The sequence below is a fragment of the Miniopterus schreibersii genome (genome assembly GCF_964146895.1).
Source record: "Miniopterus schreibersii genome assembly, chromosome: 4".
In the NCBI taxonomy this organism is placed as follows: domain Eukaryota; kingdom Metazoa; phylum Chordata; class Mammalia; order Chiroptera; family Miniopteridae; genus Miniopterus; species Miniopterus schreibersii.
In genome coordinates, this window is record NC_138105.1 from 10,751,557 (window position 1) to 10,777,462 (window position 25,906).

At 45.5% G+C, this 25,906-nt stretch overlaps 2 protein-coding genes across 2 annotated transcripts in view; one reads left to right on the forward strand and one right to left on the reverse strand.

Annotated features, from left to right (window-relative positions):
• Nucleotides 1-1,916, reverse strand: part of CANX (calnexin) — a 58,639-nt gene extending 56,723 nt beyond the window's left edge. Inside the window, exon 1 of the mRNA XM_081136868.1 lies at nt 1,838-1,916. The gene's annotated coding sequence lies outside the window, so the exon portion shown is untranslated. The remainder of the gene's footprint in view (nt 1-1,837) is intronic.
• On the forward strand, nt 49-2,014 carry CBY3 (chibby family member 3; the record flags this gene model as incomplete). The annotated part of the gene is made up of 2 exons (XM_081134020.1): nt 49-98; nt 1,306-2,014. The coding sequence occupies 2 exons, from the start codon at nt 49-51 to the stop codon at nt 2,012-2,014; spliced, it is 759 nt and encodes a 252-aa protein (XP_080990146.1).
• Between the last annotated feature and the right edge of the window lie 23,892 nt (nt 2,015-25,906).

The window sequence follows — 25,906 nt, forward strand, 5'->3', positions numbered from 1 at the left end:
GAGGCATTGTGAGTCATAGAAGATGGACATCAGCTGAGTGGTTCGGAGATGGTGTCAGGCCTGGGACAGCAGCTCAGCATCTCCAACACATCCTCCAGGTAAGGGCCAACATGCAGTGAGGATTCTCAGGGAAGGGTCCTCTGGAAAGATGCAACCTCAAGGGTGAGCCTGGTTGTATCTCTTGGGTCCTCTGAAGGCTTCCAAATGTGTGTTCCTGAGCCACATCTAAGGGGTAGCACCACCCAGCCTCTACCCAGCTATGTGTGTGGAATTACTGAAGGCATGACAGAAGGACCCCTGCCTCAGAGTTCTTTTGCTTTTCACACTTCATGGGGAGAAGAGAAATTTAAAATGCAGCATATGTCCTCTTCTCACAAACGACAAAATCAGCACTTACAGAGGGATGGGGGGCCAGGACAGCAGAGAGGGAAAATGGGACCTGTCTGTTATTTGGACTTCAGCTTCCTCGAGTATGTGGTCTGCTTGGGAATAAAGTCAGGTGTAGTCTGCACAACTCCTGTTACCTGGAGCCCTAAGCATAGGTCCTAGCCCGTGGCACATGCCCCCAAGATGTCCTGAGCACACTGGACTGTGAACTATCTATAAACACACCTGGCTCCCAAGCTGGACCAGAAGCATCTTGAGGGCAGGCACAGGCTGGGACCCCTCACCCAGACCAGGGCCTGGGAAGGAGCAGGTGCTAGGTCGAGGTTGCAGAATAACTGAATGAGGGCCGTTATGCTGTTGGTTATGCCAGACATCCTACCAAATACTCTGCAGATCCAGATACAGTCCTGGCTTTGTCATCCTTCAGCAGTGTAACCCCTCTTACCCACAGAAGGATGTCTGTGCCGTCGTCCCCCTGTCCAGCTCCCTCTTATGCTAGTCCCAGCTGAGTACTGGACATCAGCCCCGCCCCAAGTTCTTCTTAGCCTCGGGAACTTGCGAGCCTTGCCTGGCTCTTCACTCAGCCTAGAGGGTCCCCCTTATCCATCCCCAATCCACCTGGCAAAGTCCCACACCTCTTTGAAGTACCTGCCTCTGCTGTCCTTCCCTCCTCCCTCACCCATCACCCCTCCCAGCAGCCACCCGGTGCTTGGAAGAGAAGGTGTCTGATTCTTCATTGGTTCTGCCCCCAGGGCCTGACCCAGGGTGGTCTTTGGGGAAGGTGGTTTCGGGAGACTGCTGCTAGTGCGACTGTGCAGGGATGGGCTTCTCAGTGGCCAAGACCTGTCCGCCAGGCCTCCCGGTGTGAGGGGGCAACCGTCACCAGGCAGGCTGCCCACCCAGACCCTGGCGCCCTAGCAGTGCCCCTGGCTTGCTTTCATCATTCAGAACCCCGGGGGTCCCAAGGCAAGGGCACAGCCCCGGTCACCAGCGTCCTCGAGTCTCCACTCTGGGCACCCACACGCCTGCCGGGGCCCACCCAGCCCTCGACCGGGAGGCCTTTGAGCGCGCGGCCTTGGACCCCGCCAGCGGCATGTGGGCGCAGCTGCGGCAGCTCTGGGCTGACCGCTTCTCGCGACGCTTCTCGCCGCGGCGCCCGCCGCTGCGCCGCATCTCCTCCTTGTCCACCTTCTACCTGCTGGACCACCGCACGCGCCACGCCGAGCTGGGCCTCAGCTACGGCGCGCCGCGCACGCGCCTCAGCGACGAGGCGTTCGTGTTCCGCGGCGGCCGCTGGACGGCGGAGGGCCCGCCGGGGCCGGGGCCGGGGTCGGGGCCCGGGTGGGCGCGGGCGCGGGCGCGGCCGCAGCCCCCGCCCCCGCCCCCCACCTCGGGCTGGAAGGCGCCCGAGCCGGGCAACAGCCAGGTGCTGCTGGAGGAGAACAACTACCTGAAGCTGCAGCAGGAGGTGCTCATGGACATGCTGACCGAGGCCACAGCGCGCATGCACCTGCTGGAGAAGCCGCGGGACTGCGAGGCGGGCTCCGCGGCCAAAGCGCGCGCCTGGCCGGGGAAGCCGCGCAGGCGCGAGGGCGTGGGCGGGGACCTGGCGCCGGAGCCGCGGTGACGCAATAAAGCCTGCGCGCGCACCCTCGCCTCCCTGTTCCCGGCCGCCCTGGCGCGTCTGTGGGGCCGCGAGCGCCGAGCCCCCGCAGGGCCGGCCTCCCGGAGCCCTGTGCGGACGGGTGACTCGGCCGGCTGCCGGCCTCGGGAGGGGGGGCGACGGCGCCCGCTGGGAACTCGGAGTGGGAGCCTGGCTTGCGGGCCCGGCCTTCGCTGACACTCTCCGCGCTGGGCACTCAGGGCAAAGTGCGGGAACCTTGGGCGCTCAGGCCTGCAGGGCGCCGTGAGGGGCGGGGGGAGCCGGGCCTCGAGCGCGGGAGGGTGTCAGCCTGAGTCCGGGGTAAGTGCATTTTGCGACCAGGAAGCTGTCCCCGGGAAGCAGCTTTCTGGAAACCTTGGGCTCTGCCGCCCCCAACTGGCTGTTTGGGTTCCGGCGAGTCGCTTCTCCGTTGCCAGCCGCCTCCTCGGAATACAAGCTCTCTCCAGGGACAGTCCTGTGCACAGATAGGGTTTGCCCAACCCACGGTATTTTTAAATTTTGTGTTAGTTGCCAACATTTAAGAATTTGGAGTGTTTCACCCTCAAAATCCAGATTTCCTGTGTTCTCCAGAAAAACCAGAAGACTTGGCCTCCCTAGACCTTCATTCTATCGGGCAGCAGTTAAGTTGAGGTGAATTGTGGCCGTCACCTTCTGGCCGGCTTCCCTCCCCTTTCCTTCATGTGTGTCTGGTTTGGATCTCGCTCTAGAGCCATTTTAGATCAAGTTCTCTCCCAGGACATGGGGGAGTCTACTCCCCTGACACACACACACACATAAGGTATTATTATATAAGGGGCAGCGTTCAGTGTGTTGTGCTTGTGAGCGATGTGGTTGCACAACAAAGGTGATGACACTGGTCCTTGCAATCTGCAGCCTTTCCCCTGGAACAGAGGCCGTTTTAGCTTCCACCGGAAGCTTGAGTTGATAGGACTCTGACCAGTTTCCCTAAGGCCATGTGAAACCTGTAAGGGATGTGTGTTCTGCCTCAGCCTAACCTGCTTTCAGGAGAAGACTAAGGATTACTAAACCCTGTACTGTCAACCGAAGGTCAGAGGTCTTTGGCGCCAAGTGAACAGCCAACAGGAGTCCCCAGTCTAGGGTGCAGTGAAGGGAGACACTGTATTCGGTGAAAACAGCTCAGCCCTGAAGCAGCACTACTTCAGGAACAGCATGGTTGTGACACAGGGCGAGGAGGCCGGGGTGTTTCCGCTGGCCTCTGGTGTTGCAGCGCACTGGTTGACTTACAGCCGAGGAGCTCCTTTATAAAGGTGGGCTCAGATGGCAGGAAAGCAGGATAGGAGGCAGACTGCTCAGTGCAGCTGTTCCATGAAATGCAGAGAGCACAAGAGGCCCCTGTTTAGCAATGCCCATTAGGCTCCATAAATTTCAATCCAGTTAGCCACCAGAAGTTCATCTTAAAAGGGAATGGAACTGTGACCTCTTGGTTCCTAGGTCAGTTCTCAACCACTGACTGTTCACAGCCACACAGGTGGGCACATGCCCAGGCTGCAGGCTGGATCCCCAGTAGAGGGCGTGCAGGAGGCAGCCAATCAATGATGTGTTCTGTCTCATCCATGTTTCTGTCTCTGTCCCTCTCTCTTCCTCTCTAAAAACCAATATATTTTTAAAAGGCACATCATTCTCCACAGTATGAAAATGGCTTTATTTCTTAAATTAGTAAAGCAACACAAAACGTCATTAGACTAAGCTTAAAAACACCTTTGAATAGTGCTCTTGTATTTTAATAATTCTTTATATTAATATAGATTATATAAAAGTATTTAAATGTCTTATAATTGTGAAATAACTAAGAAATTTAAAAATATACCGAAAAGAAAATGAGAAGGGAATCAAAATGATACACTAGAAAAAAATGAAGCACAAAAGAAGGCACTAAGGGAGAAATTATGTTAAGGGAAAGAAAGCAGACACTAAAGACAACATATAGTATGATTCTGTTTATATAAAATATCCAGAATAGGAAAATCCATAGAGACAGCAGATTGGTGGTTACCAAGAGCTGGGGGAAGTAGAAGGGAATGACAGCTTAACAGGTGCAGGAGTTCCTTTTGGATTGAACAAAAAAATTTGGAACTATAGTGATAATGGTGTCACAACATTGTAGATGTTCTAAAAGACACTGAATCATACACTTTAAAATAGGGAGTTTTATGTTACGTGAATTTTACCACAGAAAATGTTTGTTTTTTAATATGTTTTTATTGATTTCAGAGAGAGGAAAGGAGAGGGAGAAATATCAATGATGAGAGAGAATTATTGGTTGGCTGCCTCCTGCATGCCCCCTGCTGGGGATCAAGCCCTGAAACCCAGGCATGGGACCTGACAGGGAATCAAACATGATCCACGATCTTCTGGATCATAGGTCAATGTTCAACCGCTGAGCCACACTGGCCTGGCACCACAGAAAATGTTTTAAAGGAGGAAAGTGCTTTACATATAAACATGAAGTCAAAACTATATGTGATATGGGGAAATAGCAGGAATCTAAAAGGTGATCCAAGAATGACTGAAGTTTAGGACTATTGTTTTGGCCAGTGCTTGCCACACCAGCAGCAGGCAGGCAGGGAGCCCCATGTTTAGGAAAAGGCATCCAAGTCGATAAAGGGTCCCAATAAAATGGGGCAGGAGGATATTTTGAGATATCTTTGTCCTTTCTGCTCTGGAATTTCACCCCCTAACTGGGTTGGCCAAGCTCATTGCCCTGGAGAAGGATGTGACAGAGCAAAAAACAGGAACAAAGGACTCTGTCGCCTTCACTGACTATAGCTCAGAACCCTTTGGGGAACAAGATTTGCAAAAATATATTTGGGCTTGAGAAGGGAGATCAAAAAGGCTGTAGAGCTTGGCTGGTGTGTCTCATGGTTGAGCATCGACCTATGAACCAAGAGGCCACCAGTTCCATTCCCAGTCAGGGCACAAGCCGGTGTTTCAGGCTCAATCCCCAGTAGGGGGCCTGCAGGAGGCAGCCGTTCAGTGATTCTCATCATTGATGTTTCTCTCTCTCCCTCTCCCTTCCTCTCTCAAATAAAAATATATATATTTAAAAAAAAAAAAAAAAGTTCCAGGCCCAGAAAGGCAACAAAACCAGGTGGACAACACCAGGACCAGCTGCAATGACTAAGGACCCCCTGCCCTGACACTGACCAATCAGTGGAGACCATGACCCTGAAGGAACACACCTAGGAAATTCTGCTAAAACTCTCCCCTGACATCTTCCATAAGATTCCCACCTGCAAAAGAGAGAGAAAGCCTCAGAACAAAGGACCCAGCACACGCGCTCCCTCTGGGGAGCAGCCCCCACCATTCTCTTTCCCCTCTTCCTCCCCCACCTCTTCCCCTACAGGCATGCATGGCCTAAACACTAAGGGACCCAACAAGACTTCCAACCAGGGAAGCAATGGGCAGTGGTGGCTTGTCCCAAACTTACCCCTGAACCTGTTCCTAAGGCCCCCTTTTCTCTGACTTCCCAGAGAGCTAAGGCAGCCTAGCCTGGGCTCTCCTGTTGCTGCTTCTGTGCTAAACCCTTTCTTGTTTCACTGTCCCCAGCTTTAATAAATGCTTTCTCATAGACTCCTGGACTCGTGAAAACGTTCCTGCATGAAGACAAGAATCCACACACTACTGGCTGGCCCTAGGCAGACTCTCCAAGGGCCAGGTCCCATTTCCAGTAACAGTGGGATTCTGGAATAGCACTTAACCATTCTGGATGGTGGTGTTTACCCATCAGAAGCCAGGAAGGCATTCTTACCATACTTTGCAGCAAGACTGGAATGGCAACTAGGGAAAACTTGTTTCTTAGAGATCCGTGACAATGACAACAGTAGGCCATAGTGTTCATTAGGGGCAAAATAAATGGGCACCCAGGGAGGCAGAGAGAAAGGGTTGGGGAACAACGATGAGAGACAGGCCAGCAGAGAGATGACAGTCTTGCTGTTTAAATGCCTTAGTACTGGATCAGTATTTAGACACATCCTAGGGAAAGGTAGGTAGGGAAAACTCCAAATTGACTGAAGTTAAGTTTGCAGCATGAAATGCTGAGGTCTGGCATGCAGAGAAATGAATTTAACAGTAACTAACCAAATTCAGACCTTTTGGGGTATCCTTGTTTATGCTGCTATAACAAAATATCATGGATATAAACAACAGAAATTGTTACTCACAGTTCTGGGAGCTGTAAGTCCAAGATCAGGGTGCCAGCATAGGCAGGTGAGGACTCTTGCAGATGGCCAACATCCCATGGTGTCCTCCGTGGTGGAGTGTGGGAGACCAGGGCTGCTGTGAGTAGGGGCAACGGCACACAATGGGTGTTCTTGAAAGAGACCTGCCTAGGAGTGCTGTGAGAAAGACCAGCTAAACGGTCAAATAGCCCCGAAGAATGGTGGCGCCTGCAATCCCACATCCCTATGCCAAGTGATTGTGTGCCTGCCCTGGGGTGGTGGCTTGAGCGGGAGGCAGCTGTAGGGGAGAAGCGGGAAATAACTTGTAACCTGTAATCAGTAATTGTTTTACTGTCCTAACGTGTGCCCCCTAGGAAGTTCTCATGCATACCTGTGTGTCAGTTATTGGAAGATAAGGGTCAATCTTGATCATTGACCTTTTTCGCTAACTTATGTAACCTAGCTATTGTGTAGAATAGTATATAAGTGCTTGATGGCAGAAATAAAGTTGCCTGCCTTGCTCCAGAATCACTGGACTTGGAGGCCCCCCCAGCCCCTGCTGTCTCTCTCTCTTTGTTTCTTTCACTTCCAGCGTCGTCAGCTTACTCCACTTAGCGGCTGGTCCGCGGCAGTGGAGAGGGGAAGCAAGTTATCTTCTGACTCCTATAAGGATTCTGATACCATCATGAGGACTCCACCTCAAGACCTCATCTAATCATAGTCACCTCCCCAAAGGCCCCAGCTCCTAATACCATCCCATTTGAGGGTAGGGTTTTTTAAAATTTTATTTATTGATTTGAGAGAGAAATGGAGAGAGAGAGGGAGAAACACCAAGTCATTGTTCCACCTATCTATGCATTCATGGGTTGATTCTTGTGTGTGCCCTGACCAGGGATGGAACCCACAACCTTGGCACATTGGGATGATGCTCTAACCAACTGAGCTACCCAGTCAGGGTGGAGGATAGGGTTTTGACATATGAATTGTTGGGGGACCCAGGAGGCAAAACCCAGAATCAAAAACCTGGAATCATCACTGCTCAGTGGGCAGCAGTGATGAGATCAGAACCCCTACCTGCAGCCACCTCACACTGCATCTCAACCCACCCTGCCAGCACAGGTGATGGATGGCAGCTGGGACTGTAACAGTTTGACAAGATGAAAAGAGGTGTGGGGGTAATTGCATAACAGTGTGAATGTATTTAATACCACTGAATTGTACACTTAAAAATGGTTAAGACAGTAAATTTTATGCCATGTGTATTTTACCACAATGAAAAAATGGTTAGTGGTGACCATGTAGAGGTGGGGTTCCGGAATGGAATATTAGCCAGAGGAACACACAAAGCAGTACAGCTATTAAGAGGAAAAACAGACTTAGCGGGTTTGCTTAGTGGTTAGAGCATTGGCCCTCAGACTGAAGGGCCCTTGGCTCGATTCTAGCCAAGGGCACATACCTGGGTTGCAGGCTCAATTCCTGGCCCTAGTTGGGCAGGTGCGGGAGGCAACCAATTAATGTGTGTCTCTCACATTGATGTTTTTCTCTTTCTCCCTTCCACTCTCTGAAAAGCAATGGAAAAAATATCCTCAGGTGAGGATTAAAAAATAGAGAGAAATATCTGCAGTATCTGGAAAAACAGCCGCCAATCCCAGGACAGAACTGCTTAAGAGAACCCTATAGGATAAAAGAGGACAGGATCAAATGTGACCGCCTAGCAGGCGTAGGTGATGGTCATATGTCTGGGAGGACCATCGCATTGGCCTTGCATTGGCCAGGATGAGGCTGTGCTCTCCTGTCTTTGGTAAGGAACCTGGCTGTCGGATCATAGCTAGTCTGCAGTATTTCCAGAAACCCACCTGCTTGCCCTGTGTCCAGACAGGAACAAAGTGCTCGAAGCTTTGCCCCATCTGCCTACTTTTCCTGCTCCCATCTAGCTGAGCTCTGAACAGCTTCACTTAGTCTCGCTCCTGTTTCACCTGTCAGTTCCGACATGGGTCTGTGTTCCTGGGACAACTCCCACCAGGAACCCACTGGCCCAGGAAGTCTGGGATGCTGGCCGGCCACTGCCCTGCCTGCTGTCAATTCTCAGCTATATCAGGCACAGAGATGAAATCACTCAGAAGCCTGCCATGGTGTTCCATGGGCATCTACACGTGTAGGGGACAGGATGACTGCACAAGCCTGTGGCGACCAGAGGGACTGGGCAGGGCCTAAAGGCCCACAGAGCCTGCTTAGTCACCGGGAACAGTGCTGTTAGGGAGGTAGGGGGCCTGGAGTGGGATCCTAGAAGCAGGAGTGGCCGATAGCTGGGACCGGCACCAGCTGCCCCTGGAACCACAGAGCGGAAGCCTTGGCCCCTGCACCCCAGCAGGGGTGGGAGACTGTTGAGATCCATGTCCTGGGGCTACACTGGCAGTCTCACACCTCTACAGGGAGGAAGTGCAAGGCCAGTTAATGGCTTGGGGTGCAGGTGACCACTGAGGAGGGTCTGTGTGTGGCCTGAGAAGTGAAAGGCAGATGGGGGTGTGGGGCGTGGATGCTCAAGCGTTAAGCAGGCCAGTGAAGAGACTTAAAAGACATATCAACTAGTCACAATGTATGGACATTATAAAGAAACTAAAAATAAAAATATAACAACAAAAACAACCCACAAGGCAATCAGGGACCGCTGAAAATGGACTGAATATTTGATAATATTCTAAAATTGTTAAATTTGTGTAGATGTAATATAGAAGGGTTATGTTTTGTGTTTTTAAAATCCTTATCTTTTAGAGAGACTTACTGGAATGTTTACTGATAAAATGATAAGATGTCTGGAATTTGTTTCCAAATAGTCTAGGATGTGGATAGGGGTGGTGGGCAGGAGTACAGATGAAAAACATTTGGTCATAAATTGTTGATTGTAGAGGCTGGGTGATGGGTACATGAGGGTTTATTATACTTTTCTTTCTAATTTCAATTATGGTTGATATTTTTCATAAAATTTTTCAAAAGGAGAGGGGAAAAAAATGAAGCCTAAATTTTCCTTGTAACCATTAAAGAGATTTAATTTGTAATTAGAAATCTCTCCAGAAAGAAAATACGAACCCAGATGGCTTCATAGACAGGCTACACCAAACTTCAAGGACCAGATCGTTCAAACCATATAGGAACGAACTCTTCAGAGAACAGAAAGGGAGAGGAGAGGCCTCAGTCCATGGCCAGCATAACCTTGAGAGCAAAGCCAGGCAAGGACTGCGTGAAGAAGAAAACCGCAGGCCATTTTTACCAGAGAGAGAGAAGCAATTAAATTAGTAATACAAAGATTAATGTAAAACCCCTACAAATTATTAGCAAATGAAATCCAACAGTGCATTAAAAATGGCAATGTGTCAGGAATACAAAGGAAAATTGTTAGAAAATCTACAAATGTAATATACCATAGAAACATATTAAATGAGAAAAACCATATAATAATCTCAATAGATGCCAGAAAAGCATTGGATAAATACTTTGCCTGGAAGAAAAAAATTTACTAAAAACTAAAAATAGAAGTTTATTTCCAATTAGATAGACGATATCCTTCAAAAACTTATTCATTGTTTTAAAATTTGTTAGTATCACTTATTATCTCATCCTTTTTTGGGGACCATTAACTGTCATATTTAAAGTGTGTAATTGCTTTCCAGCTCGGGCCTGGCATAAGAGCTCCCGCAAAGAAGGGTGGCCAGAAGAAGGGCCATCTGCCGTCACCGAGGTGGTGACCAGAGAACGCACCCTCAGCGTTCACAGGCGCGTCCACTGAGTGCGTTTCCAGCAGCCTGCTCCTCAGGCACTCAGAGAGACCCCGAAATCTGCCAGGAGGAGACGGGAACTCCAGATGTGCGCGTTGACACCAGGCTCGGCAAAGCTGCCTGGCCAGAGGAATGACTGTCCCGTACCGACCCATCCAGGTGCAGTTGTCCAGAAAACCTAATGAGGGTGAAGATTCACCAAACAAGCTCTGTGCTTGGCTAGGTAACCACTTAAGAACCTGCCATCACTTTCAAGAACCTACAAACAGTTAATGTAGATGAAAACTAACCGCTAATTGTCGAGTAAAGTCATAAAACTGCCAAGGTAACAATAAAGCGTGTAATTAAATGAGTTCTGTGTATACCCTTGGCACCATCACCAGGACCAGGATGATGGACCTACTCTCCACTGCCCAGAGCTTCCTCCGGGCCCCTACTCCAGGGCACCGCCGATCTGCTTTTTGTTATTATAGATGAGTTTTCATTTTCCAGAGTTTTCTACAAACAAAATAACACAGCACGTATTTTTTTAAAAACCTAGTTTCCGCCCTGGTTTGTGTGGCTCGGCTGGAGCGTCATCCCGTACACCAAAAGGTGGCGCGGATCCCCAGTCGGGGATCTCACTCTCTCTCATTTCCTCTTTCTCAAATTAAAAAAAAAATTGTAAATCACCCGAGTTTTTTTTCCCCATGGCTTTTCAGAGAGAGTAGAAGGGAGACAGAGAGAGAGAGAGACACATCGATGTGAGAGAGACACATAGATTGGTTGCCTCCCGCACATGCCCCAACCAGGGCTAGGACTCGAACCTGCAACCGAGGTACATGCCCTTGGCCGGAATTGAACCTGGGACCCTAACCACTGAGCCAAACCACCTAGGGCCAGCATCCTTTCTATTACCGAGGATATTCCGTTTTATAGAAATACCACTATTTGTTTATCTACCACCTGCTGGTAGAAATATGGGTTGTTCCCAGGTTTTGGCTATTATAAATAAAACTGCTATGAACGTTCATATACAAGCCTTTGTGTGAACATGTGTTTGCCTTTCTCTTGGGTATGCTAACTCTAACTTTACATTTTTGAGGAAATAGGACTAATTTCCAAAGCAGCCACACCATTTTACATTTCTACCAGCAATGTATGAGGGGTTCTGTTAATCTAAAAATAAAAGGCCAGCCCTGTCTGGGAAGCTGAGTTGGTTAGAAAGTTGTCCTGATAGCCAAGGTTGTGGGTTCAATCCCCAGTCAGGGGCACAGACAAGAATCAACCAATGAATGCATAAATAATGAAACAACACATAAATATTTCTCTCTCCCCCTCTTTTATCTCTTCTCTCTCTCTAATAAAAAAAAATCAATAAATTAAAATTAAAAAAAAAAAAGTCCTCTCAAAGTGAGAGACAGAAAGCATTTATCCGAGATCAAAGCATAGCTATTCCCAGTTCAAGCAGAAACCCAAATAGTGTTTAGATTAGGAGACAAAAGCAATAGGTATTCATGAGAAAGGGAAAGGGAACAATTGCATCTGTAAAAGGATAGTGCAGGTAACATAATAGTGATGTTTATTCTAAAAAATTTTTAAATTTTCATCAAAATAATTTTCTCATTACCTTTGCAACCAGTTTTTTGGGGAACAGTGATGCTTAGCCCCAGTCCAAAGGTTGTTTGCTCTGTTTTAACATCCCCCAAATCTGAGGCATAAGATGTGCAAGGCAGTTCCTGTGGGGTAGCAGCTTCAGCTTCATTTCAAAGTGGCTCCATTTATTATTTCTTAATACTCTTCCCTTTTGATAAATATCTTTCCTTGAAAGCATCACAGATCAATTATCGGAAAGAATTACTGATCACTTATTAGAAGCATCATTGGTCCTCCATTGTCAGGATGGCTCATTTCTTTCTTTTTTTTTTTAATCCTCAGCTGAGGGTATTTTTTCCATTGCTTTTCAGAGAGAGTGGAAGGGGGAGAGAGAAACATCGATAAGAGAGGGACACATTGATTGGTTGCCTCCCACACACGCCCAGTCAGGGATCAAGCCTGCAACCAAGGTACGTGTCCTTGGCCAGAATCAACCCTGGGACCCTTGAGTCCATGGGCCAGTGCTCTAACCACTGAGCCAAACTGGCTAGGGTAGGATGGCTCATTTTCCATATGTCATGCCGTTGTTGATCCCTTGTCACCAGGAAGCCTCATTCCCGGTGTGTCATGTTCCACATAGAAGAGAAAATGATTTTCTTTCTCTTTAGGAGCCTTAGGTCACATTTGAGCAACAAGAGCACTGAAACGGAGGAAGGCTTTACCATCATGTTTCTTTAAAGGCAAACACCTTCTGTAGTGTCTGGAGGTTTCTCACTTTAAGTCTCATAGACCTTAGTGATCATCTCAAAACACTGAGCAACAATTATCAAGTATATCTTTATAGCACTGAGCTCAGCAAAACAAAATTGTATAACAGCAAAATTTTCTTTCTTTTTTTTAAAAATGTATCTTTATTGATTTCAGAGAGAGGAAGGGAGAGGGAGAGAGAGAGACAGAAACATCAATGATGAGAGAGTCACTGGTCGGCTGCCTAGCCCGCAACCTGGGCATGTGGCCTGACCAGGAATAGAACCCCGATCTCCTGGATCCCAGGTCGACGCTCAATTGCTGAGCCATGCCCAGCCGGGCCACAAAATTTTCTATAATAACAAACAATGCTAAGTCCAACTTGAAGAATGGACCTAAACTAGGAGTTAATACCTGAGGTTAATCAGCTGAGATATTAAAGAGCCATGAGGTGTCAGTAGGCACTGTATTTAATCATTTGCTTTGTGCCCAGATTTTATCTCATTTTATCTCTATTTTACCAGAGGTGTTTTATCCAAGTACAACAAGAGGTATTAACAACAGAACTAAACCCACCTTGTTCAGTTAGGATTTGATCAAGAGCAATTTTATTGTCTAACATAACTCATGCAAAGGAATTAAAATTTTTTGTTGTTGACTATTACTGTGGTGGTTACTGCAATAGTTGCCCAAAGAAAAAGTGTTTTTCCAAATCTGGTACCTTCCCTAGGGCTGACATCACCCAGCATTGAACATCTTTGACTATGTGTATGACCAGTTGCATGTTTTGACCTGTGAGGTAGGTTCAAAGATGATGTTCGATGTTGGCTTATTTTCTTAAAATTTATCTTTATTGTTGAAAGCACTACAGGTGTCCCATTTCCCTCCCCAATTGACCCCCTCCACCTCACTCCCACCCCCTCCCCAGGCCTTCACCCCATCATTGTCCGTGTCCATGGGTTATGCACATATGCATACAGCTTCTTTGGTCAATCTCCTCCCACCCTCTATCCTCCTTTCCTCTTCCCTCTGAAATATGATCGTCTGTTGTATGCGTCAATGTCTCTGGATCCACTTAGTTTGTCAGATTCTTTTGCTCATTAGCTTCTTCTTAAAGAAGATCCTTCAGCATTTCACGTAGCACTGATCTGGTGGTGATGAACTCCTTTAGCTTTTCCTTGTCTGTGAAGGTCTTTATCTCACCTTCAGTTCTAAATGATAGCTTTGCTGGGTAGAGTAATCTTGGTTGTAGGTTCTTGCTTTTCATCACTTTGAATATTTCTTGCCACTCCCTTCTGGCTTGCAAGGTTTTTGTTGAGAAATCAGCTGACAGTCCCTTGTAGGTAACTAACTGCTTTTCTCTTGCTGCTTTTAAGATTCTCTCTTTGTCTTTAACCTTTGGCATTTTCATTATGATGGGTCTTGGTGTGGGCCTCTTTGGGTTCCTCTTGTTTGGGGCTCTCTGAGCTTCCTGGACTTGTAAGTCTATTTCTTTCCCCAATAAGGGAAGTTTTCTGTAATTATTTTTTGAAATAGGTTTTCAATTTCTTGCTCTTTATTCCCCTCTTGTACCCCAATAATACGAATGTTGGGCTGCTTGAAATTGTCCCAGAGACACCTTACACTATCTTCATATTTCTGGATTCTTTTTTCTTTTTGCTCTTCTGGTTGGGTGCTTTTTGTTTCCTCATGTTCCAAATTGCTGACTTGATTCTCAGCGTCCTTTACTCTACTGTTGATTCCCTGTAAATTATACTTCATTTCAGTTCGTGTAGCCTTCATTTCTGATAGCTATTTTATTAGGTCATCGATGACCTCACTTGTTTTCGTAATAGTCTTACTAATATACTTGAGCATCCTTATAACCATAATTCTGAGCTCTGTATCTGTTAGCTTGCTTGGATCTATTTCATTTAGTTCCTCTTCTAGAGATTTCTATTTTTTCCTTTGTGACATGTTTCTTTGCCTCCACATTTTGGCTGCTTCCAGGTGTTTGTTTCTATGTATTAGGTAGAGCTGCTATGTCTCCTGGAATTTGTAGAGTGGCTTTGTGTAGTAGGTGTCCTATAGGGCCCAGTGGCTCAGCCTCCCCAGTCACCTGAGCTGGGCCTTCTAGGTGCTCCCCTGTGTGGGTTCTGTGCACTGCCCTGTTGTAGTTGAGCCTTGGTTGCTGTTGGGGTCACTAGGAGGAATTGATGCCCAAGCCAATCAGCTGTGAAGATCAGCTGGAACTACAGCCAAAGAGCTGCTGTGCTGGAGACACCCCTATAAAGCAGGATTTACTTCAGTGGAGCTTTGGTGTTCACCAAGTGTGCCCCTTGAGTGTGTCACTCGTGGCTGTGGTAGGGTTGTAATCCAGCATGGTGGAGTCTGACCACCAGGTGCACTGTCTCTGGGCCTCCCGGGAGGTGCAAAGTCAGCCTCTGCCAGTGCCTTGCCCAGGGCCACCCAGCATGAGCTACACAGCAAACCGTAGTTGGCTGCTCCTTGTGCTGGGCTTGGAGGTGTCCAGGAGAGGCCAAGCTATGAGCCAATGCAGGCTGCGGCTAGTGCCAGGCCTGGGGCCACTTATCAAGCCCTATGTGGCATGCTGCTGCTTGAGAGATTTTAGAAAATTCCTAAGCATGAGGCTCGAGAGGCCACTTACATAGAAAAGCCCCTGGAAACGGCCTGGATGAGCTGCAGGTGGGGAGGGGCGGGGCCTCCGGGAATCACGGGGCGGGGCCAAAGGTGAGTCAGGTGCTGGCGACTCAAATATGGCGCCTGCCTGCCGGCTGTGTGCGAGGAGGACTCGCCAAAGGAGCCATGGCCTCCGCCAGCCCTTCTGCCTGGGAGGAAGCCACCCTCCGCCTCTCGCCCGGATCTCAGGCAGGTTAGTTCCTCCCCGAGTGTCCCGGGTCCTTTGCAGCTGCTGCCCGGCACTGGGCTCAGAGGGAGCGTCCGAGTGAGTCCGTGCCGGGCCCTTTAAGAGTAAAATCTGGGGCTCCCGCAGCCTCCGAGACCCTCAGGGACAGTCCCCGCTGGTTTTACAGCCTGAAGTTGGTGGGATTTCTCTGCCCGGCCCTGGGACCCTGGGTTGGGGCCTGCTGTGGGGCTGGGACCCCTCACTCCTTCGGGAAACCCCCACCGCCGAGATTCCCTCCCGGGCTTACCCTGCGGCCGCGTCTCCGGGATTCAGCCCCGATCCGCCCGCGTCTCCGCCCTTCCTACCGCTCTCGGTGCTCCTTCAGCTCCCTGGTTGTGGGGCTTCTGTTCACCTGGATTTCAGGAGGCTCTGAGTGATGGTTGTTCTGTATTTTAGTTGTAATTCTGATGTAGTTGCGGGAGGCGGCGGGTGCAGCTGCTACCTACACCGCCATCTTGTTTCTCTCCGACTTCAGAAATGAAGGAATAAAAGGAAACGATAACTATTATGGTGAGTGCTTGGCCTCATACGTAATTTGTGATATAGTAAGGAAATAAATAAGGAAAAAAGAAAAATCTAGGTGTAGGTAATACAGGCCTGGCCCAGAACCTCAGGGTAGCTGTCCACAACACATGTTGTCTACTTCATTTTCTAGTCATTTTAATTTTCAGATCCACAGTTGGTTTAGCAGTCCAGTTAGGTGCAAGAGCTTTCTTTAAATTGAGAAACATGAATCTAAGAGTCAACATCCTTAAATTCAGTAATATGTGGATTAGTTAAGAGTACCTGAATTTTGGAGGGATCAGATAGAAAGAAAAAGTTGAATGTTTGATTTTGCTTACAAAGGTATAACTTACCAAATTGCTGTGGTTATAGTAGCTCAGTAGAAAAATATCTTATATCTAGAAGACAGAGATTTAAAACAGTAATATTTCAAAAAGAGAGAGGACCTAAATAAAATCAGAAATGAAAGAGAAGTAACAACTGACATTAAAGAAATACAAAGGATTGTAAGAAAATATTATAAACAACTATATGCCAAAAAATTGGACAACCTAGGTGAAATGGACAAATTCCTAGAAACATACAATCTTCCAAAACTCCATCAGGAAGAATCAGAAAACCTGAATATGCCAATAACAATGAATAAAATGGAAGCAGTAATAATTAATTAATTAATTAATCAATCAATCAATTAATTAAAAAACCTCCCAACAAACAAAAGTCCTTGACTGGATGGATTCACAGGCAAGTTTTACCTAGCTTTCAAAGAAGAACTAACACCTATCCTCAAACTATTCCAAAATATTCCAAGCTCTTTTTACAAGGTCAACCATATAAAGACACACTACAAAGAAAAAAATTATAAGCTGATAAACATAGATGCTAAAATCCTCAACAAAATATTAGCAAATTGGATCCAGCAATACATTTAAAAGATCATCCACCAGGACCAAGTGGGATTTATTCCCGGGATGCAAGGTTGGTACAATATCTACAAATCAATAAATGTGATACATCATGGAAATAAAATGAATAAAAATCACATGATCATATCAATAGATGCAGAAAAAACATTCAACAAAATCCAGCACCGATTTATGATTAAAAACAACAACAACCTCTCAGCAAAATGGAAATAGAGGGAGCATACCTCAACATAATAAAGGCTATATATGCAAAACCTACAACCAATATCATACTCAATGGGCAAAAACTAAAAGCAGTTTGGCCAGTGTGGCTCAGTGGTTCAGCATTGACCCATGAACCAGAAGGTCACGGTTCCATTCCTGGTCAGGGCACATGCCCGGGTTTCAGGCTCGATCCCCAGTAAGGGCATGCAGGAGGCAGTTGATCAATGACTGTCTCTCATCATTGATGTTTCTATCTCTCTCTCCCTCTCCCTTCCTCTCTCTGAAATCAATAAAAAACACAACAACACTAAAGCTAAAAGTGTTTCCCTTAAGATCAGGAACAAGACAGAATGTCTGCTTTCACCATTCTTTTTTTTTTTAAATATATCTTTATTGATTTCAGAGAGAGGAGAGAGGAGAGGGAGAGAGAGAGATAGAAACATCAATGATGAGAGAGTCATTGATCGGCCGCAGCCCACAAACCGGGCATGTGCCCTGACCGGGAATCAAACCCCGATCACCTGGATCCTAGGTCGATGCTTAACCACTGAGCCACGCCCGGCCAGGCTGCTTTCACCATTCTTATTCAACATTGTCCTGGAAGTCCTGGCCATAGTGATCAGACAAGATGAAAAAATAATAGGCATTCAAATAGGAAAGGGGGAAATAAAACTGTCATTATTTGCAGATGACATGATATTGTACATAGAAAACCCTAAAGACTCCATCAAAAAACTGTTAGATTTAATGAATTTGGCAAAGTTGCAGGATACAAAATTAACATTCAGAAATCAGTAGCATTTTTATACACCAATTATGAACTCTCAGAAAGAGAAACTGAAAAAAAAATTCCACTTATCATTGCAACCAAAAAAATGTAAGATACCTAGGAATAAACTTAACCAAGGAAGTAAAGACCTGTACCTGGAAAACTTTAGGACACTGCAAAAAGAAATACAGGAAGATACAAACAAATGGGAGCACATACCATGTTCATGAATTGGAAGAATTAACATCATTAAAATGGCCATACTACCCAAAGCAATCTACAATTTCAATGTAATCCCTATTAAAACACCAACAGCACCCTAGCTAGTTTTGCTCAGTGGTTAGAGCATTGGCCTTCAGACTAAAGGGTCCCTGATTCGATTCTGGTCAAGAGCACATACCTCAGTTGCAGGGTGCATCCCCAGCTCTGGTCTGGGCATGTGCAGGTGGCAACCAATTGATGTGTCTCTCTCACATCGATGTTTCTCTCTCTCTTTCCCTTCTGCTTTCTCTGAAAAGCAATGGAAAAATATCCTCGGGTGAGGATTTAAAAAACAACCAAGCAATGGCATATTTCACAGATCTAGAACACGTATTCCAAAAACTTATATGGAACCAAAAAAGACACCAAATAGCCTAAGCAATCTTGAGAAAGAAGAACAAAGCTGGATCACAATACCAGATATCAAACTATACTAGAAAACCAGTGTAATCGAAACAGCCTGGTACTGGCGCAAGCATAGGCATACAGACCAATGGAACAGAACAGAGACCTAGGAAATCGACCCATGCTAATATTTTGTTGAGGATTTTAGCATCTATGTTTATCAGCTTATAATTTTTTCTTTGTAGTGTGTCTTTATATGGTTGACCTTGTAAAAAGAGCTTGGAATATTTTGGAATTAATTAATATTTGACAAAGGAGGCAAGAGTAAAGATAGTCTCTTCAATAAAGAGTATTGGGAAAATTGCATAGGTACAAAAAAAAAAAAGAAAGAAAAAGAAACTATATCACCAACTTACACCATACACAAGAATAAATTCAAGATGGATAAAAGACTTAAATGTAAGTCACAAAACCATAAAAATCCTAAAAGAAAATATAGGCAGTAAAATCTCAGACATTGAGCGCAGTAGTATTTTTGCCAATTTATCTCCTACGGCAAGAGAAACAAAGAAAAAAATAAACAGATGGGGCTACATCATACTAAAAAGCTTCTGCATAGCAAGAGAAACCATCAACAAAACAATAAGGGAACCCACTGTATGGAAGAACATATTTGCCAATGATACATCTGATAAGGGGTTAATTTCCACAATATATATGAAGAATTCATACAACTCAACACCAGTAAGACAAACAATCCAACTAAAAAATTGGCAAAGGACCTGAATAGACACTTCTCCTTAGAGGACATACAGATGGCCAATAGACATATGAAAAAATGTTGAACGTCACTAATCATCAGAGAGATGCAAATTAAAACTACAATGAGGTATATAACCTCATACCTGCCAGAATGGCTACCATCAATAAATAGACAAACAAAAAGTGTTGGCAAGGATGTGGAGAAAAGGGCACCCTAGTGCACTGCTGGTGGGAATGCACACTGGTTCAGCCACTATAGAAAACAGTATGGAGTGTCCTCAAAAATATTTAAAATGGAACTACCTTTTGCCCAATTAGAGCATATGCACCTCTATGTTCATAGCAGCATTATTTACAATAGCTAAGATCTGGAAACAGTCCAAGTGCCCATTAGTAGATGAGTAGATAGAAAAGCTGTGGGACATTTACACAATGGAATACTACGCAGCTGTAAAAGGGAAGGATCCCTTACCCTTTGGGACAGCAAGGATGGACTTGGAGAGTATTATGCTAAGCGAAATAAGCCAGTCAGAGAAAGACAAATATCCCATGTTCTTACTTATATGTGGAATCTAATGAACAAAATAAACTGGCAAACAAAATAGGTCCAGAGGCATGGATACATGGGAACAGACTGGCAGATCTCAGAGGTGAGAAGGTTGGGAAGACAGGAAGAGGTTAATCAAAGAATTTATATGCATATATACATAGGCCATGGACACAGACAATAGAGTAGGGAAGGCCTGGGGTGGGTGGAGGCTGGGTGTGGGGGGAGGAAAAGGGGGGGGGAATGGGGAACATCTGTAATACTGTCAACAATAAAAAAAGAAAAAAAGAGTAACATTTCACATAAAGAGTTATAAAAATTATAATTATCTTATCAGTTTGTTTAGTCCCATGTTGTTATTATTTTTTAAGCAATTTTCTAGTCATGATGGTCAGGTGTCTTTTGTTTTGTTTTGTTTTTTTTAAAATATATCTTTATTGATTTCAGAGAGAGGAAGGGAGAGAGGGAGAGGGAGATTGAAACATCAATGATAAGAGAATCATTGATCGGCTGCCTCCTGCACGCTCCCTGCTGGGGATCGAGCCTGCAACCTGGGCATGTGCCCTGACCAGGAATCGAACCTCCATCGCCTGGATCCTAGGTTGATGCTCAGCCCCTGAGCCACGGCCTGCCGGGCAGCCTCATGTTATTGTTTTTTTAAATTGATTTTAGAGAGAGAGAGGGAGGGAGAGAACGAGAAACATCGATTTATTATTCCACTTATTTATGCATTCATTGGCTGATTCTTTTATGTACCCTGACGGGATCAAACCTACAACCTTGGTGTATCAGGACGATGCTCTAACCACTCTAGCTACCAGACCAGGGCCCCATGTTATTAATTCTTATTGATCTTGATCTTCTTGTTAGCAGTTTTATGACTCTGGGTTTTCCTTAGAATTCTGTAAATCTTTACCTAGTTATGTTTTTAAAGTTGTCAGGTCCGGCTGGGTGTGGCTCAGCGGTTGAGCATTGACCTAGGATCCAGGAGATCGAGGTTCGATTCTTGGTCAGGGCACATGCCCGGGTTGTGGCTCGATCCCCAATGACTCTCTCATCATTGATGTTTCTCTCTCTCTCTCCCTCTGCTGCCCTCTCTCTGAAATCAATAAAGATACATATTTTAAAAAATGAAAAATAAAGTTGTCAGAAATATATTTGTAGGAACATTTTTTTGTTTTGCCAAAGCATCAAACAATTCTCTGTAAATGATAAAAGACTTAAAAATGGCCAGGGTTGAAGAGTTGGTTAGTTCACATACATACGAATGCAATTGTCGTAGTTATCTATTCCAACTTTAGTTACTTTGACCATATATAAAATTCTTTTCTCAAGACCTCTCCTCCATGAACCTCCTGCAACTTCCACAAAACTTCTGCAACTTACATGTAACTTCAGTTTTTGTCATATCTTTTCCTGTCTTATTTTGATACAATAATTTTACTTTAGGACAAAATTACTTTCCTTTTTCTTCTTATACAAAAACAAAAACCAAAACAAAAGCAAACCACCCATGTCCTTTATATCTCTCCTTATTAAAAAAAAACAAAAAAAACATTCTATTTTCCTTTCCCGCAACAAAAGTGCACCTCCATGCTTCACGCCTTCTTCTGCTGAAAACATATGTCCTATTTTCCATATACAGTCATTTCATTTCATCCTTACTATTTTCTAGTAGCTTTATGAATAACCATAGCTCTTTTACAAATTAATTTTGGCAGGGGAACTTATACAGCAGTCTGCATTTGCTTTAAAGATTTTTTAAAATTGATTTTTAGAGAGAGAGGAAGGGAGAGAGAAACACTGATGTGAGATGGGACATGGATCAGTGGCCTCCTGCGCACCCCCCACTGGGGACCAAGCCCTGCACTCTCGCTGACTGGGAATTGAACCGGCAGCCTTTCCGTGCATGGGAAGACGCCCGAACATCTGAGCCACACCAGCAGCAGTCTGTATTTTTAAAAGGCCTTGCCCTGGCGGGGTTGCTTAGTGGTTAGAGCACCAGCCTGAGCACCAAAGAGTCTCGGGTTCAATTCCCAGTCAAGAGTACATGTCCAGGTTGTGGGTTCCCTCCATGTGGGAGGCAGCCAATCCATGTGTGCAACCTATCGATGTGTCCCTCTCACATCAATGTTTCTCTCTCTCCCTTCCACTTTCTCTAAAAAGAAATAGAAAAAATATCCTCACGTGAGGATTAACAATAACAATAAAAAATTCTTACCTAATAAACAATTTAGGACAGTCATGTCTGCTTCAAAGTGTTCTTTAATTTTGACTATTAAAACTAGTTGTCTGCAGATTACTTCATGAATGCATTGTCAAATTATGGAAGTTAAAGTGCAATAATGTTTGAAGACTGTAAGTGATGGCGTATCTTTTTCTCATAAGATAAATGTTTTTGTCTTTGCTTTGTCTTATTAGGGAGTTTACATGTCAGTGTTTAAAATGCTGTTTTGTATAATAGGTGTAAAATAAATTCTGTGAAAGAAGGAAAACCCCACTTATTTTTAAATGGAGACTGGGAGTGGGGGCTGCTTAGACAAGGGAAACTTTTCAGACACTTAGGTTTTTAAAAAGCTTCTCCCTTTTTCCCCTTTGGTTATTTTATTCCCAGACAGTTATGAGTTTTGTTTGTATTTCTGATTATCGGTAGGAAGACCGTGGAAGCTCCTGAGGAGACCTTTTTTTTGGTTGCCTCCTGCACGTGCCCCTTCAGGGGCCCAGCCTGCAACCACGGAGCATGCCCTTGACCAGAATCGAACCCAGGACCCTTCAGTCCAAGGGCCGACGCTCTAACCACTGAGCAAAACTGGCTAGGGATACTGAGGAAACTTTTTTTAAAAATCCTATTAGACTTCTAATTTTGCCAAATTTCTGATCATAGAGCTATTAAATTATTTGAAACATCTTGTCAGGTTTCAGGCAGGACAAACAGTAAGAAATTTTAAAGCACCTGCTCAGATGGGCAAAGTTTCATTTAAAGAAGTTATTTTGTCTTTTAGAAACTTCTGCATATTAATCAAAGAATGCATTCCATTGTTCCAGAGGTTTGGATTCCTCTCCTTATGAAATCTCTTTCTTCTGACAAACAACATAACACAGACAAGCAAAGGAGCAGAGGAGCACAATTAAATGAGCACTGATCCATCAGGAAACCCCCTGCAAGATGCTTAACACCCCCCACACACACACCACCACCCCTCCTTACAAGTGTGAGAGCTGTGAAAATTCCCTCCTGAGAAAAAAATTCTTTCCCTGGAGTAGCCAGCCCCTGTGGCATCTCTCCATATACTGGCAACTGGGGCAATCACCACGCCCCCCCCTTGACAGAAAAACCCCTCCCCTGGGGGAAAAATCCCCCTCAATCTCAATTAAAGGCATTTGACCTCTGGCTCCTTTTTTCCACACTCTCACCAACACCCTCACCAATCACCATCCATGCCCCCCCAGGCTATGCTTATGGAGATTGCAATCAATCCAACCCTATATTGACTGAATTTTTCAAAGATTGTGTGCACATTTACATGTAAGACAAAATTATAAAGCAAGTATATACGGAGAGGTCCAATTGCAGTCCTGTCCCTTCTACCCTGATCTTCTCCCTCTAGGTCAGCGATTTCAACCACTGAGCCCCAAGAATATTTAAAACATACAATACCTGACCGTTTAGTTAGGGGCACTGACCTCTTTTCCTTTAGATAGTCAAATAAAAAATGACAACAGCCAACACAATAGCTGCCCGGTGTGAATAAATAAAAATTATACCTATTTTTTGTCAGATCAGCGAAAAAATGCAATCTATTTTTTGGTGTGCTGCAGAATTTTAGTAATTAGTTTATGTGCCGTGAGATAAAAACGATTGAAAATCGCTGCTCTGGGTAAATGTCTATATTAATTTTTTATTTATCCTTCCATTGTTTCTATTTGAAAATATGAGCATATATATTTGTATTTACTCCCTCTCTCAGATACTGTAGCATGCTGTGAAAACTGGAAAGCCCCTTGCTGTTTCACTTCATCAGATTTCAGGAAAATGTACAGATGCTCCTCAGTCTTTTTCATAGCTGTATTGTAATCTGCGTGAGTGTAACATAATGTATCCCACTATTTACTCAATGTTTGGATTATTTCTTGTCTTTTTAAAAAATTATGGTGAATGCCCAGCTGGGCGTGGCTCAGCGGTTGAGCGTCGACCTAGGATCCAGGAGATCAGGGTTCGATTCCCGGTCAGGGCACATGCCCGGGTTGCGGGCTCGATCCCCAGTCCGAGGCGTGCAGGAGGCAGCCGATCAATGACTCTCATCATTGATGTTTCTATCTCTCTCTCTCCCTCTCGCTTCCTCTCTCTGAAATCAATAAAGATTTAAAAAAAAAAAATTATAGTGAAATATGCATAAAATAAATTTACCATCTTAGCCATTCTTAAGCATACAGTTCAATAGCATGAAGCCTGTCTGCGCTGTGGTGCAGCCATCATCACCATTCATCCCCAGAACTCATCCTGCAAAACTGAAATTCCGCGCCCATTAAACAACAACTTCTCGTTTCTCCTCCTCCCCCTCCTGGTAACCACCACTCTATTTTCTGTCTCCAGGAATTTGACTAAGTACCTTACGTGAATGGAATCACACAGTATTTGTCTTTTTGTGTCTGGCTTATTTCACTTAGCGTGATGTCCTCAAGCTTCATTCATGTCGTAGCACGTGTCAGCATTTCCTTGCTTTTAAGAATGAATAATATTCCATCGTATGGCTATCCCACATTTTGTTTAACCATTCGCCTGCTGGTGGGCACGGGGGTTGCTTTCACCTTTCGGCTGTTGTATATAGTGCTGATATGAACATGACTGTGCAAATATTTCTTTGAGACCCTGCTTCCAGTTCTTTAGCGTATATACCCAGAAGCAGAATCGCTGGATCATATGGGAATTCGGTATTAAAAATTTTTAGGAAGCTCCATACTGTTTTCCATAGTGGCCGCATCATTTTACGTTCCCACCAGCAATGCCTAAGGGTTCTAATTTCTCCATATCCTTATAAACACTTGTTCTTTTTAATAGTAGCTATCCTAACAGGTATGAGGGGGTATCTCATTGTGGTTTTGTGTTTCCTGTAATTTGCTAGTACAATTAATATTGCAATGAAAAACCTTGTGCATAAGATGGGATGCTCAATTTTGCTTATAATAACAGAAATGCAACCTAAAAGTCCACTAAGATGTCATTTCTCATTTCAAATCTAAGGGTTTATAGTCTGCTGGCAAGGCTGTGGGGAAGCCGGCATTCACATAAGTTGATGGGGGAAATGCAAAATGGTACAACCTGCTGTTTATGAAGATTTGACACCATGCAGCCTTCTCCCTCTCACCCACTTCCCAGAGGCCCTCCCAAAACCACATCCTAGTATGAAGGGCCCTGAAGTGAAGAGCTCTGTCTCAATTACGAGTGGGTTCCCTAGGTTCCCCTTGTTTCCTTTAGGTCCCTTTCTGGGGTGGAGTTCTGAGGTCAGTGGACCTTTTCTCATTTCCAGCCCCACTGGGAGGCCATCCTGGGCAGGCTTTGCACAGGTGCACTGGACAGAAGCCCCCTTCAGACCTGTGCTGGAGGGGCTGTCAGGGGCCAGTGGGTAAATCCCCCCTATTCCACCGGGAGGGCGGCTCTGAGACACATTTCATAAAGTGCCCCAGAGTGGCCAGGGGGGCTGCATGGGAGATCACCTTGGCAACATGGGCTTGTTTGGGGCCTCTCTCCTCTCCTGGTCACTTGCACTCCTTATGGTCACTTCCTACACCAGCTCTCCATAGGCTCTGCTTTCAGGAGAACCCAGGCCATACAGAACAGTGCACTCGATCAAATTAATACAAGCTTACAGATTTGTCAATCAGTATGTTTAGTATTTAAAGAGCAGTTTAAAACGAAAAGCGAAAGCCCTTACCCTGCCCCAATTCGATTCCACGTGGGAATCAGCAGTAAGTTTTCAACCACTTTCACTGCACAAACAAGGAAAGGACCTCAGGGGACTCAATCACCTCCCTAGGCCCAGCCCCCTCAAAACCTAGTCCAGGGTTGGGAAAGGAGCACAGGGACAGAGCGCCCCCTGCTGGTTATGCGGAGCCTAGAACGCATTGCGCCTCCCGCAGGGGCAGCACCTTCCTTCAGTTGGGAGGGCTGGGGACTGCATTTGTTTGTTTGTATGGGCTCCTGAGGCTGCTTTGAGATTCTGGGTGACTCTTCTCCCTTGGGTACCTCACCGGTCAGGAGCCCAGAGCTTCTCCCCCAGATTGCAGCTCCTCTAGTGTTCTTTTTGCCAGGTGCCCTTGGACATCTAACTGGCTGGAGTAGTGCAAGGGGCACTGGATTTG